At 47.6% G+C, this 16,605-nt stretch overlaps 1 protein-coding gene across 3 annotated transcripts in view; it reads right to left on the bottom strand.

The window, feature by feature from the left end:
* Positions 1 to 16,605, bottom strand: part of Rnf144a (ring finger protein 144A) — a 104,149-nt gene that overhangs the window by 21,309 nt on the left and 66,235 nt on the right. Inside the window, exons 2-5 of one of the 3 annotated variants that reach the window (XM_040730784.1) lie at positions 15,633 to 15,716; positions 11,255 to 11,400; positions 1,104 to 1,208; positions 877 to 937 (exon numbers count right to left, since the gene is read on the bottom strand). In XM_040730784.1, the coding sequence (XP_040586718.1) occupies positions 877 to 937; positions 1,104 to 1,208; positions 11,255 to 11,400; positions 15,633 to 15,672 (352 nt within the window). In that variant the 5' untranslated portion in view covers positions 15,673 to 15,716. The remainder of the gene's footprint in view (positions 1 to 876; positions 938 to 1,103; positions 1,209 to 11,254; positions 11,401 to 15,632; positions 15,717 to 16,605) is intronic. The other 2 variants (XM_040730783.1, XM_040730785.1) reach the window with 2 other exon arrangements.

Below are 16,605 nucleotides of genomic sequence, written 5' to 3'. Positions count from 1 at the left end.
TCACCAAACAAGTTAAACCCCTCTGGATACATTTCACACACCTATCTCTGTGTCTTCACCAGGACTCGATATCGTAGGGAAAGGTCTGTGAAGGGCCCAACAGGAGGGGAGAAGTTGGCTCTCAGAGCTGGAGATGTAACTAGATCCCCATTAGAGTTAGAAAGCACACAAGCCAGCTGGGCGTTGGTGGCGCACGCCTTTAATCCCAGCACTCGGGAGGCAGAGGTAAGCGGATCTCTGTGAGTTTGAGACCAGCCTGGACTACCAAGCGAGTTCCAGGACAGCCTCCAAAGCCACAGAGAAACCCTGTCTCGAAAAACCAAAAAAAAAAAGAAAGAAAGAAAAGAAAGCACACAAGCCACCCAGCTGCCACAGGTGTACTCACTGAGGCCCACGGCTCAGTTACTCATGAGCACCGCCACCTAAGCCTTCAAGGGGTAGTGAGACAGTAGGATGAATCTAGATTCAATTCGGCAGTGGAACCTGCAGGAGTACCACACTTTCAGACTCCCTTGCACACTGTTGGGTCTTTTAAATGCAGGGAGAGTCTAAGAGTTTGCAAAACCATTAGATCCAAACATGGCTGAAGTAAAGATCTTCATAAACCAGCAAGAAGCCCCAATCTTTGTATATAAATAGTGTCTCCTGAGTCCCTTCTGCTGCCAAATAGGTCACAAGCCCAGGCTGCCAGGCTATGAGAGGCTCAGGGGGTTCTTTGCCAGCATTATTTCAGGTACAGTTTACACGGACGCTTTCCATCCTTGTTGTATCCCAGAAAATGATGTACACTCATGTCTCCCCAAAGAAAGCTCCATCGATGTTATCCACCTTCTGTTGTCAGATTTAGAGCTGGCTAACACGGCAGAGGCCACTTACCTCTTTCAAATTGTAGCTTTTTGTATCTTTGCATAATTTCAGCTGCAACCATACACTCAATCTGCAAAGAAAGGAAGAGAAAAACAGGCATAAGGATTGATACGCAGAGGGCTAGAATGCCATACAACATGAGGCCAAGCAGAGCATCACAGGATCCTGCTAAACCAGCCAAAGCCCCCCATGCACAGGCAACAAAAACACGTGTTCCCTCACCCCACCCAACGTGCCTCATTCTCCTGAAGGTGGCCCTGTTTGGGGCATGCAGCATCCGGGCAGCTAATCGCAGTTTCTAGGCCTTCTTTGATTAAGAGCTCAACATACTGTTTCAGGCACTGGAAGAAAGAAAAGTGAACAAACACCTGTGCATCCCAAATACCAAAGACAAAGTGATGTGTTAAGAAAACAGCTAGCCATTAACCCTGAGAGCTACCTTAACTACTGGCCCAGCGAGATACGCCTGTTGGGGCAACAGTGGTATGAATGTTACAGGAACAACCAACCACTTTCTGACTGGATTTACAGTGTGGTCATTAAGACGTAATTCATACTCGGTACTGTCAACTTCATATGGCACATGGCTGTCTAGGTCATAGGCCCTAAGACATAGGCCCTAGTCTTCTGTTAACTAGAAATCGTATTAAACTGCTCCCTAAGTTCTTGTTATCATACCCATAGAGGAGTACATCTCTCCACCCTCATCAGAAAGGTTTCTTCAGTAGAGTGATTGACACAAGTGCTACAACTAGTCAATGTGCACAGAGGAAGAGATTTTTAAAGTGTTCAGCTCTAAATGGGACAGCAATATCATACTCCTACTCACGAGGCTCGGGGACCATTGGAGAAGAAGAGGCAGAAAGACTGTAAGGGGTCAGAGGGATAGAAACAGCCTTTGCCAGATAGGACAGGGCAAGGGAAGGGAAGGAAAGGGAAGGAAGGAGGGGAAATGGTAAGATAAAGGGAGGGAAGAAGAAGAGATGGAGGCCAAGGCCAACTTGAAGCTGCTTTCCAGAGACTTGACATCAGGTGCAAAGTATTGCCCTGGGCTCTAAGACAATGCTTATCAACCTGAGGGTCATGACCCCTTTGGGGAGTCAAACAACCCTTTCACGGGGGTCACAAATCTGATACCCTGAGTATCAGATATTTACATGATGATTCATAATAGTACAAGTTATGAAGTAGCAATGAAAATAATTTTATGGTTGGGATCACCACAACATGAGGAACTATATTAAAGCACTAGGAAGGTTGAGAATCACTGCTGTAAACAGAGGCCCTTAGCTTGATGCATCTGCCAGGGCTCTGATGAGGACTCTGGCTCAGAACATGGCTCACCTACATCTACCTGTGGATAAGAGATGCTTTGGAGTTCTGTTTGAGGCACAGGATGGTGGAGTCATCAGAAACAAACTCATTACCATCCATGGAGGCCTTCCCAAGACAAGAGAGGGTAGGTAACCAGGAAAAGACAGAAATATTACCAAGTCCTGCCAGGGCTACAGTGTCACCCCACCCAGAACCTAGACAGCATTGCTGACCTGCTGAAACTTGGCTTAGTGGTGAAGGTCTATTCTATGCTTGGCAGGCATGGAAGTGGCATGCCCTGTCCATGGTGGCAATGTGAAAAGGGAGCATGATCCTGCAGTCTATTGAGTCAGACAGTCAGGCAATCTTGGATCCTCAACCAAGGCCACAGGGACACATCCTTGATGCGTTTGGCCCCTAGTTCCCAAGATGATAAAATCAGAACGTCTGCCTTACTAGGATTTCTTGAGAGAAATAAGGAATATCTCAACGCCTGGCACAAATCTTGGTATAGGAGCTAAATAAGCAGGGGCTGTTGTCTCATTTGTCCGACTGTGTGGTTTGCCTTTTACAGTCACAGGCATAAAAAAAACCAAATCCTCAGCAACAAGATCATTGCTTTACTGTCTATAATTAAATCTGTCTAATTTGGTCTCTGGAGGGTCCTGGAATGTCTTCAACCAACCAGTCTAACTCAGAAAGCTTGGACAGCTCTGGCCAGAGTCCAATATAATGACATAGCCTCATTCCTCTCAATGGGAAAAGGAACAATTAAACCAGGTGTGAAACTATGCCCTCAGAACTTCTCACAACCACACTGTTCAAAGGCTTGCTTGTGGCCGTAAGCAGTGAGTCACACTGGGTGACTGCAACCCCAAGAGCAAGCTCAGCAGACTGATGGATTGCATCTCCGGACAGCACACACCGCGCTTGTGTCATGAGAATATTGATTTGTTTACTACAGAGTGTCTGCTCCTGCATCCATCTAAACCAGCCACGGCCCTCTTCCAGATGTAAAGTGGGTCATGACTCACAAGCCTTGTTTTCCAATCTAATGGCAAAAAGACATCTTAAGATGAGCGGGCACACACATACACAAATTAGACAACCAGAGAAACTTCTGTTACAATAAATAAACATCCCACAGACAGGAACTGACGCACTCTCTGATATATCTGTCATCTTTCTTTAATCAAATGTCTTCCAAATACCAGACTGTTGTTAGTCACTTTGCCTCTGTTAGGCCAATAAGTAGTCCTAAAACCAAAACCGTGGGAGGTGTTATCACACCCGTTCACCACAGGGAAAGTGAGGCGAGGGGAGTTAAACGCCACCCAGGGCCACTTTCTACAAAAGGAAGTACTAAGCCCAGAGACAAGCTGAATTCCAAGGTTGTCTTTTTTTTCTTTTTTCTTTTTTCTTTTATTTCCCATTCTTTTTCTTCCTCAATTAACTCCTTAAGCTGGCTCTGGTGACTCAGGCCTGTATTCCTGTTCTTTGGTGGATGAGGCAAGAAGATAATGAGTTTAACGTCACCCTGGCTACACAGTGACTTCCTGTTATATAACTGGTCATTCTGAACCAGAGAGCTAAAAGCTATAGGAAAATAAACTAACACCACACACACACACACACACAGGGACCACATACCATATACAAACATAACTACACACATACATACACACCCCCACATACATACACACCACATACCACACACACACACACACACCAGAGCAAAACCCTATCACAAAAGAACCAAGACACACAGACCACACACATGCATCACACACACATACACGCCTACTCCACCCACACCACATACCATACATACACTCATCACACACACTTATATATACATATACCCCCACACATATACACACATACATCACACACACTACACACACACCACATGCATATATACACCACACACATACACACCATACACATATACACACCACACACATACACACACCACACACACACTGCACACACACACCACACACACACCACACACACACCACACACACACCACACACACACCACACACATACACACACATATACATACCACACACATACCGCACAATACACACACAACCACACACATATATACACCACATATACACATACCATACACACACCACAAATGCACACATACACACCATACACCACATATACACACACCACACACAGAGACTCTTATAGCATGAGCAATCATTTCTGAAGCATCTCTGTTACATCAAAAACTGCTCATAGAACAAAGACTACACCTACTAACCTGACATTTGAGTCAACATAGAAGCACACCATATTTTCTACTGTCAACCTGACACAAACCTAGAGTCACTTGGGAAGAGCCAACCTCAAATGGACAATTGCTTCAATTGGATTGCCCAGTGGCCATGTCTATGAGGGACTGTCTTGATTGCTAAGTGATGTAGGAAGGCCTAGCCCACTGAGAGTGTTGCCCTCCCTAAACAGGTGAGCCTGCACTGTGTGGGAAAGAGTCAGCGAGCAAGCCAGTAAGCAGCCTTCCTCCAAAGTGTCTGCTTCAAATTCTTGCCCCATCAGAGCTCCCTCAAAGATGGGGAATAACCTGCAAGATGAAACAAATCCCTTCCTCTTCTGGTCATGGTGTTTATCGCAGCGATAGAAAACAAACCAAGACAGCAGGATACAGTGTCACCTGGTGCCAGCGAAGGCTTGGGAGATGGAAGGTTGGACCCAGGGACAAAGGAACTTCAAGAAAGAAGCATCGACTGTGGAAAGCAGGAGTGCAGTCACAGAATGTTCCAGTCATTACACTTTCCACTGTGACTTCCAACTCTTCGAAAGAGTTGAAAAGACAGCTCTGCCGGTTGGCCAGGACACTCCCACTGCACTAGGAGCTTCCTGCCAAGGAACAGTGGGCCACAGAAACTGGCCTGGAGCTCCAGCTAGTCAACTGAGTGCTTTGACTCTGAAGGCCTGCTTGACTGCTAGTATTCCAATGACAAGATCCCGAACACAGTGGCTCACTTGTACCCCGGTGGCCTAGGTTAGTCACAAACCATGGTTTACAAAGACTACTCCTGGGTAGATGTAGACAAAAGCAGTGGACTCCAAAAACAGCATTTTGGGAGCAAGGGCTTGTAATCACAGTTGGGTTTGTATCCTGGCTCAACCATGAACCAATCTTGGGACAATGGCTAGAATCTTCTTCTGGGAGCCTTCTGCCCCAGGGTGTGGGGTAAGCTTGGCAGACATGGGAAATGTCACTCTCCAGCTTGGGAGCTCCAGGTAATGGCTGGAAGTCAGCCTTCTCCCAGAATCTCCAGAGCTAACATCAAAGGAACTCTGTTTTCTCCTCCATCAGATGTCAGGTTTTCTGAAGGTCAGAATGACTTAGCATTCATCTTTCTGGCCAACAGTGCTAGTCAGTGGGGAATTGGTGCCGTGCAGACCAACACAGAGTTGAGCCAGAACCTAGCCACCAACATGCTGTGTATCAGCTGACCTGAGACAGCAGCAAGCTGCCCACACAAGCCTGCAGAGAGCTGAGCTGCAGAGCTTGAGACTGGCACTCTGGCCTTCAGGAGATGGTTAAATAGCACAGCCTTCTTCAGACAGTTTCATGAGAACCTTGAATGGCCCTGGAAACCTAGTGCAAACTGCCCACACACCCCTTCCAGCAAAGAGCACAGACCCCAAGACCACAGGCCCTGATGTCACTCACAATCTTCCAAAATAGAAAAGTCTCTGAAAATTAATGAAATAAAAATAAAACCCAGAGTTTACCTGTTTAAAAATAAGAAGGAAACTACTCCTCTTTATTAGTCTGTGCTCCTGCCAAAATAGGGACTCTGTGTCTTCCGGCATAAATGCGGTGTGTGCTCTCTGGCACCGAGCTCTACCCCTGGCCAAGCGTACATCCCCATCAGCTACACCTGGTTCTTTTTCCAAGATTTGATCCTAGATTGCTGGAAAAACCCGTTTCTAGTTGTGGTGTGGCTCAGCCCTAGCACACTCCCTTAATACAAGAGCTTTCTGCTTGTTTATTGCAAACAGGATTAAATAAAGTCTGGTGGCAGAGCAAGCAATCAGATGACAGGAAGAAAAAAACAACAACAGAAAGAGAGTAAGAGGGAGTCAGTAAGATGGACAGAGAGACGCACAGGAAGCAGTGGAGAGGGACATCCAGCTGGAGTTTTTGTTTCACATGGGACAGGAGAAAAGTCTCCTTCTGGGATGACCGTGGAAGAAGAAGGCCAGCTGGCTGCCTTCTCAGACTTGCTGAGCTAGCAGGTTTTCACCCCAGCATCTGACTCCTGAATTTTTATTGGTAAAATCGAACTATTGAGATTTAGTTAGAAACATTTAGATTTTGTTAAAAACAAGAAATGCTAACCTCCCTTCTCAACTGCACAAGGGTTTGCATATTTCATTCATCACTTGATCTGCTGGAAGAGCTGGTATTGCCTCTCACCATGCAGACACTTCATAGTAACCTATTTACCTCCTATAATTCCTTACCTCCAACTCTACTTTTTAAAATGTTTTAATTATTAAAGCAAAAACTCCTACCTCCCAGCCTCACTCAGCCCATTAGCTCAAAATAGAGCGACCATCTGGTCATGCATGGTATGACCAACTTGGTGTCTGAGGAGCATCCAGTGCTCAGCATCAAAGGACATTTCACTCTCACACACTGTAGTGTGAGGGTGAGGGTAAGTAACCATCAGGCTCTTGAACCCTCACTCCATTTTCAAGACAGCCTGGTTCTGGCTGTATGCACTCATCCGTTTTTCCTGTGATGTGCATCTATACAAATGTATCTGTCTTAGGTTTTCCATGGCCATGACTACATCAATTCTTATAAAGAAAACATTTAATTGGTGTGGCTTACATTTTCCGGGGTTTAGTCCATTATCATCATGGTGTGCCATGGTGGTGTGTGTGGTGTGCAGGCAGACATGGTGCTGGAGAAGGAGCCAAGTATCCTACATCTTGGCTTGGAGGCAACAGGAAGTGGTCTGTCTCCCTGGGTGTGGCTTGAGCATATATGAGACCTCAAAGCCTGCCTCCACAGTAACCCATGTCCTCCAACAAAACCACACCTACTCTAATATGGCCACATCTCCTAATGGTGTCACTTCCTTTGGGGGGCATTTTCTTTCAAACCGCCACAGTACCCACACTCAATATCATTCTGGAAACTATTTGCTAGAATCTTCTCTGACCAGGGCAGGCTGACCTCACATGGTAAGACAGATTTTGTTCCTCCAAACCCTGATAAGCCTACAAGTAAATGGGTGCCCCATCCTGCTGTGCCAACAGACTCCTCACAGCAGTAGAGCTAGGTCAGTGAACAGAACCACAGGGCCTGGCGAAGGCAAGAATAAGTTTAAACCCCAGATGATGGCGGAGTCAAGAAGCTTCAAAGAGAGAAATCAATGCAGTGGGCAGAGCCTATTAATGGAGGTACCTTGTGACTGAGGAGAGAAGAGACAGCTGCTAAGGCTGAGTTTTGAAGTCTTTAACATGGAGGATATTTATTCTCCACATCCAAAGCAATGTTCCAACCACCTCCCTGCACAGCATCCTGCTTTGTGTCAGAACCATTTTCTGCCTGCTCGGTCTTGAGGTTTAGTGAGACTAGCCCAGACGTCGGAGACAGGCTCCAGGCCCCTGGCTGAATCCATCAATGAATCCAGCTTAGCTAACCTAGGGGCCAGGTCCTAAGGCTAGGTCTTTTCCTGGCAAAGAATAGTTGTTCTTGTTCAATTCCTGGAGATGTTCCTCTTCCTCTTCTTCATCTAGGGACATGTGGTCATGGAATGACCACTCAAGTCACCCATCTGTTCAGAGACCCTTCTGAGATGAAAGTAAAAGGCCCGATCCTGGTATAAGCCATTGACATGCACCACAAAGAGACCCAGGCTGGGACAGGAAGGAGCTGTCAGTGATGGAAAAGAGACAAGTGTCATGAATCTTGATGACCAGAGATAACCCACATTCCAGGATACGAATGCCAGAGAAGGCTGGGAGTCTGAAACCTTGCCAGGTCCCTGATCACCAACAAAGAGCCAATTGGTGCCGGAGTGCCAACTCGTGACTCCACAGCTGGGCACTCCTGCAGTGATTCACAGTCCCCACGCAATGGTCAGCCACTGATATCAGCCTGACCCACGCAATCCAGAGGCTCTTGTGGGAAAACATCTTCCTTCTCTGGACCCAACATTACTATTCCCTGTGGAGCTCTGCCTTGAAGCAGGGCGCCTTTTTTTTTTCAGTGTGACACAACTGTATTGCTTTCCTGTCTGTCTCATTAGGGGTCCTAGCTCCTCGTGGCTTACCTACACTGCTGTGCCCCCAGTGACCCCAGCAGAGAAGATGGTGTTTAACTGACACAGTATGTCGACGCCGCCTCTCCTCCTCAGCAAACACACAGGTGCCCCTATTGCTTCACACCCCAGAGCCACAGACAAGACGCCCATGGTCAACATTCTCAGTTCTAGAAAACAGCTCCGGAGGAGAACATAAAATCACAACTGCTACAAAATGACACTGCTCCTTGGTACCTGTGGCCTGGCTTCTTTGAGAAAACGGCAGCTGCTTCTTACATTCCTTGACTTCAAATGAAGCCCTTGGCATGAGTTAGAGTTGTTTACTTATTTTTACAAGAATTCTCTAGACAAGGAAACAAAAACTACAATGAAGAGGTAGGCTTGGCAGGAAGGCAGGAAGGCCTGTATTTCAAGGGGAAAGAGCAGGCTGTGACTCTGACAGCTCCAGGGGGCTGGAGAGAAGCAGGAGGGTCCAAAAGCACTCCTCACCTTAGAGGGGTGTTTGGGGGACTGGTGGGAACTGTAAGAATGTCCCTCCGGGCAACAGAAAGGTGCTCTGCAGGAAGCTAACTTTTCAGCCCAACCTGACAAGCTCCAGTCCTAGCTCATTCACTGGCTAAGATCTGAGCCCCGCATTAATCAGATGGGGAGAGACACTCCATCATCTTCTAGTCTCCGGGTGCCCCCACCTCCCGAAAACATCAAAAGCAATTTCCTTTCCAGCAGGTTGAGGCTAGTTTTTCCCAGGGCTTTAATGAGGCACGTGTCTCTGAATGTGAGCTTGGAGAGATCAAATCCACTTCGGTGCATGTCCTAAGCCTTTATCGATTAGCTATTATGAGTCCTGCACTAAGCTAGGTATTGAGGGGATACATAATGAACCACAAAGTCTCCTTGCTTCTGAGAGGCAGCCTAGATCCACTGGGAATGAAACATGGGCTTAATTAAGGCTCAGGCTCGTAGATCTGAAGGCAAAAATGAAATAGAGGGTTCAGGCCCTGGGCAGGAGAGTGAAGACGCCTAGGCAGGGAGGTAGGAAAGACTTTCAGTCATGTTCTCATCCCAGTGCCACAGGCAGCTGCCCACACTCTGCAGCCAGAATGGCAGTCAAATTCTGAAGCAATGGAGCTTTTCAAACAACAGTCTAAAGAGAGTTCTTTCTCCCCTTCTAAAAGTAACTATAATGTTACAAACACAAACAGCATATTTAAGGTTCTGACTTGATGTTGCCGTGTGTGTGTATGTGTGTGTGTGTGTGTGTGTGTGCCTGTGTGTGTGTGTGCCTGTGTGCCTGTGTGTGTGTGTGTGTGTGTGTGTGTGTGTGTGTGTGCCTGTGCGCATGTGTGCAGAGGGCAACCTCAGATGTAGATCCTCATCTTCCACCTTGCTTCAGACAGGATGTCTTCATTGATTTTCCTCTGTGGAAGTCAGGCTAAATGACCCATGAGTTTCCAAGGGACGCTCCTGTCCCCACCTCCCATCTCCCACCCAGTAGGAACACTTAGGTTATAGACACCGTGTTATACTTTTGGTTTTATATGAGCTCTGAGGATCTGAACTCAGGCTTTCACACTTGCAAGGCAAGCACCTGTCCACACTGAACCATCTCCCTAGCCCGCACGTAAATATTGTGGTGGTCGATTAAGCAGGCATTATGCCCTTTTGACTTTGGGCTTATTCTTGCAGTAGGCGTTGCTTTGCTTTGCTTAATGAGACAGCACATCTTCATATTCAGTACGGCATTTTAACCCATTCCACGCACTATACATCAACGCCAAGTCACAGTTGCACCCTGGACCTTCTGAGCAACACTGCCTCATCCTACCTGCCCTATTAACATTTCCTTCACTCCTAGTCTTTCAGCACCAAAAAAAGTAAACAATGCTCTCTTAGTTTTCAAACTACTCTTCTTTTCTGCTAAGATTTTTTTGTTGTGTTTTCCCTTATGATAGCTAAAAATTCTAAGTATGGGGCTGTGGAGAGATGGCTCAGCAGTTAAGAGCACATGCTACTCTTCCAGAGGTCCCTAGGGATCTGATGATCTCTTCCTGCAGTATTCTCTCCCTCCCCTCTCCCTCCCCTCTCCTCTCCTCTCCTCTCTCTCCCTTACACACACACACACACACACACACACACACACACATACACACACAAACACACACACACAGAGCAGATATACACACATATACATCTACAGAAACAAAATAGAAAAGGAAAAAGAAAAAAATTTCATGTCTGAGTTAGAGCCAAACCCAAACCTCGTAAGTTAGGAGTGTCTATATTCATGTTGACCCCAAGAAATTCTGGCTACAATGTGAGAAAATCTGGCCTTAAGTTTTAGACATCACTCAGCTTTCGGCAGGGAAAGATGGCACTAGTGGCTGTAAATGGTAGCTGCACATAGTCCGCAGGGTTAGCCCTGCCTTAATGTCAAGTGTGAGCTTATCACTGAACTGAAAACAAAGTATGGGAAAGCCCCTTGTCCAGCAAGAAGATTGTGTGCTGTGTTGGGCATTTTAATTATGCCACCAGTTTCTACAATTCTGGTTAAACGGTGGCTTGCGCACCACAAGTCATTGTCACACAAAGTTTCTACTCTTGCCACCTGCCCAAAGGATTCCTCGCATATCTGTGTGAGTCTGAGTAGACACTTAGGCTCCCACAAAGTTTAGCCCCAAGTGTGGCTTGGCGTGTCTAGAAGTGAGAGCAACAACATCCTTGAACATGAACTTGAGCCGAGAGACCAACCAGGGTACAGAAGATACACTGGCACTGGGAGATGGTTGTCATCTGCTCCGCTGGGTACTCCCCGAGGCACAGCTTGCAGGACACCAGCGGGTCAAGGGCCAGGTCCCAGGTGGGCCGGTACCTCGCTGTGGTCATCGCAGAACAGTCTGGAATGAGAGAAAGGTACACACTCAAGACTTCTTCTTTCCTGGGGCTTCCACAGAAACACAGCGAGAATCACACCACACCTCCTGGTTATAACTGGACTAGGTTGGCGAGGGGACAGCAAGTGACTGTGGATGGAGACACTGTCCTCTGGGGAGGTTCATCCAGAGGTTTCCCCCTCCTCAGGTCTGTGGGTAGTAATTTTACGTCCTGGTGTTAATCCTCAAAGTTGGAAAGGATCACACAGCCCCATCCTTCCCTCAGCCTGTTGAGGTGCATTTGATAAGGGTTCCTGCTAGAAGGGTGAGGTAGCAACCATAGAAGCGAGGCTTTGGTTAAGGCAGTCGACTGCTTGGCTTTGACTCTTTCCCGGTTTGTAGTGGAGAAACAGCTGGGGAAAGGGACCCGGTGGAGCTCATCTCTAAGGCCCTTCTTGCCCTCATAAGGCATGCAGCTTCCCCGGTGGGCTAGCAGCAACACCTTCAGTCCCGTGCGTTTCTTAAGCAAGCCCATTTTCTAGAATGTTGAGATCTGGACGGCGAGGGTATTTGGGAGACAGGCTCACTTGAGGGAGTCCCATGTGTACAGCAGACCTCGAGTGACGCTCACTCACTCCCTATACCACAGGACTGTGTCACATCCCAAGCAATCTATGGCTGGTGTGCCCCGCCCATCCGTGTTTGCCTGTTGCATACAGGCTACGTTGCATTAGCCATGCTGGCTGCTTGATCATCCGTGCTGAGTCAGGCGGCCAAGAGGACTGTGGGGAGAGGGAAAAGGTGGACCTTCGAGCTCTCAGGCCAACACCAGCCTAAAGATTACCCCCAGAGACAAATCCTTGCATCTGGAGATCTTAATTCTCACTTCAGTCCCTTGCCACCTGATTTTAAGCATCATATACTCACCTGGTACCTGTGATACTTAAATATGTGCCTTGTGATCCTAACAGTCCATTTTCTGAACTCATGCTTGCCAGGCTCAGAACTGAACAGCATGCCATTACAATCACCACTAGCCATCTGAACACCCGCCATGCTCACCTTAATGTCAACACTGATACAGAGGTGTGGCACACACCTTTCCTCATCTAAATCCCATTCTGAATGAGGCAGCCAGACAGGAATCCCTGCATCCCTCAAGTGAGAGCAGACAGCAAGGGCTGTGTCTGCTAATCTCTTCCTTACAACAGAGGGCTACACACATAACGACAAAGACATATACAGGAAGGAAGAAGGAAAGAAATATGACACCACTCTCAGCAAACAAGGGCTCCAAAATCCCAGAAAGTCTCAAATATACCTGAGGAAATTTCTTACAGTTTTGGTTGTGAGCCTAGCCTTTAACAGCTGAGCCATGCCTCTGGCCCCTGAGGGAGCTTCTGATCTGATCAAAACCTCTCTGGAAACACCCCTCAAAGACATGCCCAGAGATGTGTCTCCTGGGTGACTCCAAGTTTTGTCCAGTTACAGAGATTGAACATCACACAGTCCAATCAGGAGGGAGAGAGAGCTTAGCATTGGGGCAGAACCTGTGTACTTTGGGTTAGGACAGAACTGATGTTCTCAAACTATCACCCATAAATAGTACCACACAGGTCCTTAACCCATGTGGGCTTCAGTCTGCACATGGGTGCAAAAGGGTTGACAATCCCACTTCATAGAAGGGTGGGATGAAGGGGGATCATACAGATGGCTTCCTTCTCCTTGACATCTCTCGCCAACATGGCTTTATGACCCTAAGACAACAGTTCTCAACCTTCCTAAATGCCACAACTTTTTAGTACCAGTTCTTGTGTTGTGGTGACTCCAATCATAAAATTATTTGGTTGTTCGCAACGTAAATATCTGATATGCAGGATATCTGAGATGCAACCCCTAAAGGGGTCATGGCCCACAGGTTGAGAACCACTCTAAGAGAAGTCTCCCACGATGCCACCATGTTCTACCGTTGGTGTCTGATCCAGTCTACATGCTTGCACTTTTCCTTACATTCAGCCAAGGCTCACTGCGTGCCTGTATGCAAGCATTCAGTTAGGACAAACTGCTATTTGGATCTGATACCAGGTGCCCTTGAGAGAGAAAGTAGCTCAGACTCAAAAGGAGCCAGTAAAATTGCAAACATACAAGACAGGTAAGATACAAAGGCCAGTGGTGTGGCAACATGGTAGACACATGAGGAGCCCTGGCTCCAGGAGTAGAGCCCAAGGACAAGGGCGTGACCACAGTGCTCTGGAATCATTCAGGAATAAGGGCCACCAACCTGTATTCAGGGCAGGAAATGGATGACAGCAAGGATGGACCAGAGGCTTCCCAGGGCAGTCCAACAGTTGGGACCTTTGCAATATGCAAACACCAAACCCTGCTTGGGCTGTACAACATGGCCCAAGATGGAACACCAGCCCACGCGGGTTACAGAATGCAGACTATGGAAGCTCACCTGAATCCACACAGGCCTGAGTTCCCAAACCCATACCCTCTATAGGCTCTGGCCTGGGAAAAAGCAGTTTCCTGCTTCCTCCATGGCCTCTGTCTCAGGCCACTGCCCTATCCCATCTTAGTTGTTCCCAAGACTTGTCTCCCCTCCCCAGCCTCAGAACCCCCTCCTCTTCCTGTTTACAGCCTCCCTTAGAGCAGCGGGGAGGGTTAGAACTGTCCAGCTTCCTTTCTCGCCTGTCCATGCTTTCCACTTGACCCCTAGACAATGAGTCTTTCCACTGTACTGGGCATGGGACAGGTCAGCCTCCGTCCTTACCTCTGCCCCTGCCACTGCCCCCGGCCCTGCCCCATAAGCAACTTCAAAAGCAAACCAGGTTCCCATTTGAGGTGCCCCTTCTGTATTGTTTCCTGTTAAATATAAAGACTTTGAATTGTGCACAAAACCTTGTGTCCAATAGTGGCAACAACAGGACATGAGAAGAAAAAGGCCGACATTGTGTGAATCCATCAGGGCTTTCGCACACACACGGGATGGCCTGAATATGATTTTGTAAGCACTGCACAGCTGCAAACTTACAATAGGAATTTGCTAAGGGAATCACAATGCACTATAAAAGAAAAAAAAAGGAAGTCTTTGTTTCCCTAATGTGAATGTCAAGTCCTAGGAAACAACAAACTATTTTAAGGGTGTCTGGTCAATTAACAAGAAATTCCAAATGTTTGTAGGACAAGATATCTATTAGGCACAACTGAAGTTATGCAGAGATCTCTGCACTGTGGCTGGAGAGGTTTGAACTCAAGGGTAAGAAAGAGTTGAAAGAGACAAACTGTCTACCATGGAAGCTACCGGAGGGCTGACGGTGATATTTGCCAGAACCAACTCATCTCCAGGCCCTACCACCCAAACATCCCAGCAAAGCTGGGGAAGGGATGGAAAAAGGGTGTCATTATCTTCCCCTTATCTCACGACCTTCTCAAACAAGCCATGTCTCTCTAGGCAGAGTCCTGCCTGACCCTGTTTCTTCTCAATCAAGGCCCCTTGCCATCCTCACTCACTGCTTCTCTAAACTCTAACTGGCCCCGGGCTCGGCTCGTGTGTCCAGTGCTCTAAAAGCCACCATGACATCCCTGAGTCCTTGGCTATCTCCTCTTTTCCTTCTCCGATGTGTGGCCCAAGGTGCTCTCCCACTCTCTGGAACAGCAACAGCGGCCCCTGAGAGCCTGGAAGACCAATTTGACAGGGCCTAGCATCCCTAGTAGCCGAGCTTCTGGGAAGCCTGTGAGTGACTATCTAGATGGGGTGACTAACTGTGGGCAGTGCCACTCCATGACCTCGGGATCTGGACTGAATAAAAAGGAGAAAGTGAGGTTAGCACCAGCATTTGCTCTCTGCTTCCTGACTGTGGATGGGACATGATCGGCTACCTCAGGCTTCTGCTGACACACCCTTAACGCCATCACAGGCTGCACCCTTGAACTGTGAGACAAAATACACTCTGTCTTCCTTGAGTTGCTTCTACCGGGTAGTTTGTTAAAACAAGACAGGTAACCAACACAACCTGCTCGTTTGCAATTCCCAACCCAGACCTACTAAGTCAGACACTAAGAGAGAAGGATTCACCATACAGCCTGTACATAATCAGCCAGAATCATTTCATGTGAGAGTCCCCACTCACATCCACGTGACTCGAGCCTCCATGCCCTGAGCTGAGTGGCACAGAGTAATTTCCAACACTACAGTCCTTTCTAGCTAGGTGTGGCATTTGGAGTCAATGACGCCTGTGAGTCTCTCTCCTTACCTTCAAGCAAGATTACGCAATGGTCAGCGTTGTGGTCCATCGTTCTAGACTGGGCTCTCCGTAGGCAGGTAGTCCATAATTATAGTAATCAAAGATATAAGAGACAATGGGAGCTGGGGAGATGGCTCGGAGGGTCACAACACTGGATGTACAAGGACAAGCCCCGAGCCTGGAGCCCCCAACCCCTACGAGAAAGGTAAAAGCCTGTGCCCACCCACTGGAAAGCCTGTGCCCACCCACTGGAAAGCCTGTGCCCACTCACTGGCGACTGCGGCACTGGAGGGGATCCCTGGGGCTGGGATAGGACTTACTGGGGTGTCATCTAGTCAATAGAGAATGCACGACCCAAACTCTGTGACCTACGGAGGGTGGGAGGCTATAAAAGACAATACACTGCCACCTGGCTATACTTTGGGGGTCCTTTTCTCAGTTCAGCAGGAAAAAACCACTCTTGGGGGTGCCTTTTCCTTTCTTAATAAGCCGCTTCTTTTTCCATGCCTAACATAAATAGCATGACTTTCTCTCAGTCTCTTTCCCCGGCAGTTTCTCTTAAACGCTAATAAAACCATCCTTCACTTCTTGAGTCCATTTATAAATCATCTTATTAATGAGATTAAAAGCCCCAAAAGGAAACCTCAGCTTCCCTGGTAACAAGCCTAGTCATAAAATGAGGAACTCTGGGTTTGGTGAAAGACCCCATCTCAAGGGAGTGGGGTGGGGAATGACGGGTCAGGATACCCAGTGGTCCCCTGTGGCCTCTGCATGTGTGCATGTGAGCATGTGGACGCTTGAGGAACTGTGCTGATCTTTCTCATTCATCACTTTTTCATCTGTACTGACTTCAAGGCACCCCTGCTGGTAGGAGACTAAAGATAAGCATGGCAAAGAGGCTACACATCGCAGGATAATAGAACAGAACCGGGATGTTAATAGGAACCCATCTCCGGCTTACTACAGAAGTAGATAGGAAACA

Source organism: Mesocricetus auratus, unplaced genomic scaffold (assembly GCF_017639785.1).
Source record: "Mesocricetus auratus isolate SY011 unplaced genomic scaffold, BCM_Maur_2.0 Super-Scaffold_100024, whole genome shotgun sequence".
Lineage (NCBI taxonomy): Eukaryota > Metazoa > Chordata > Mammalia > Rodentia > Cricetidae > Mesocricetus > Mesocricetus auratus.
The sequence above is the reverse complement of the archived record's forward strand: the minus strand, read 5'-3'. Positions and strand labels throughout refer to the sequence as shown.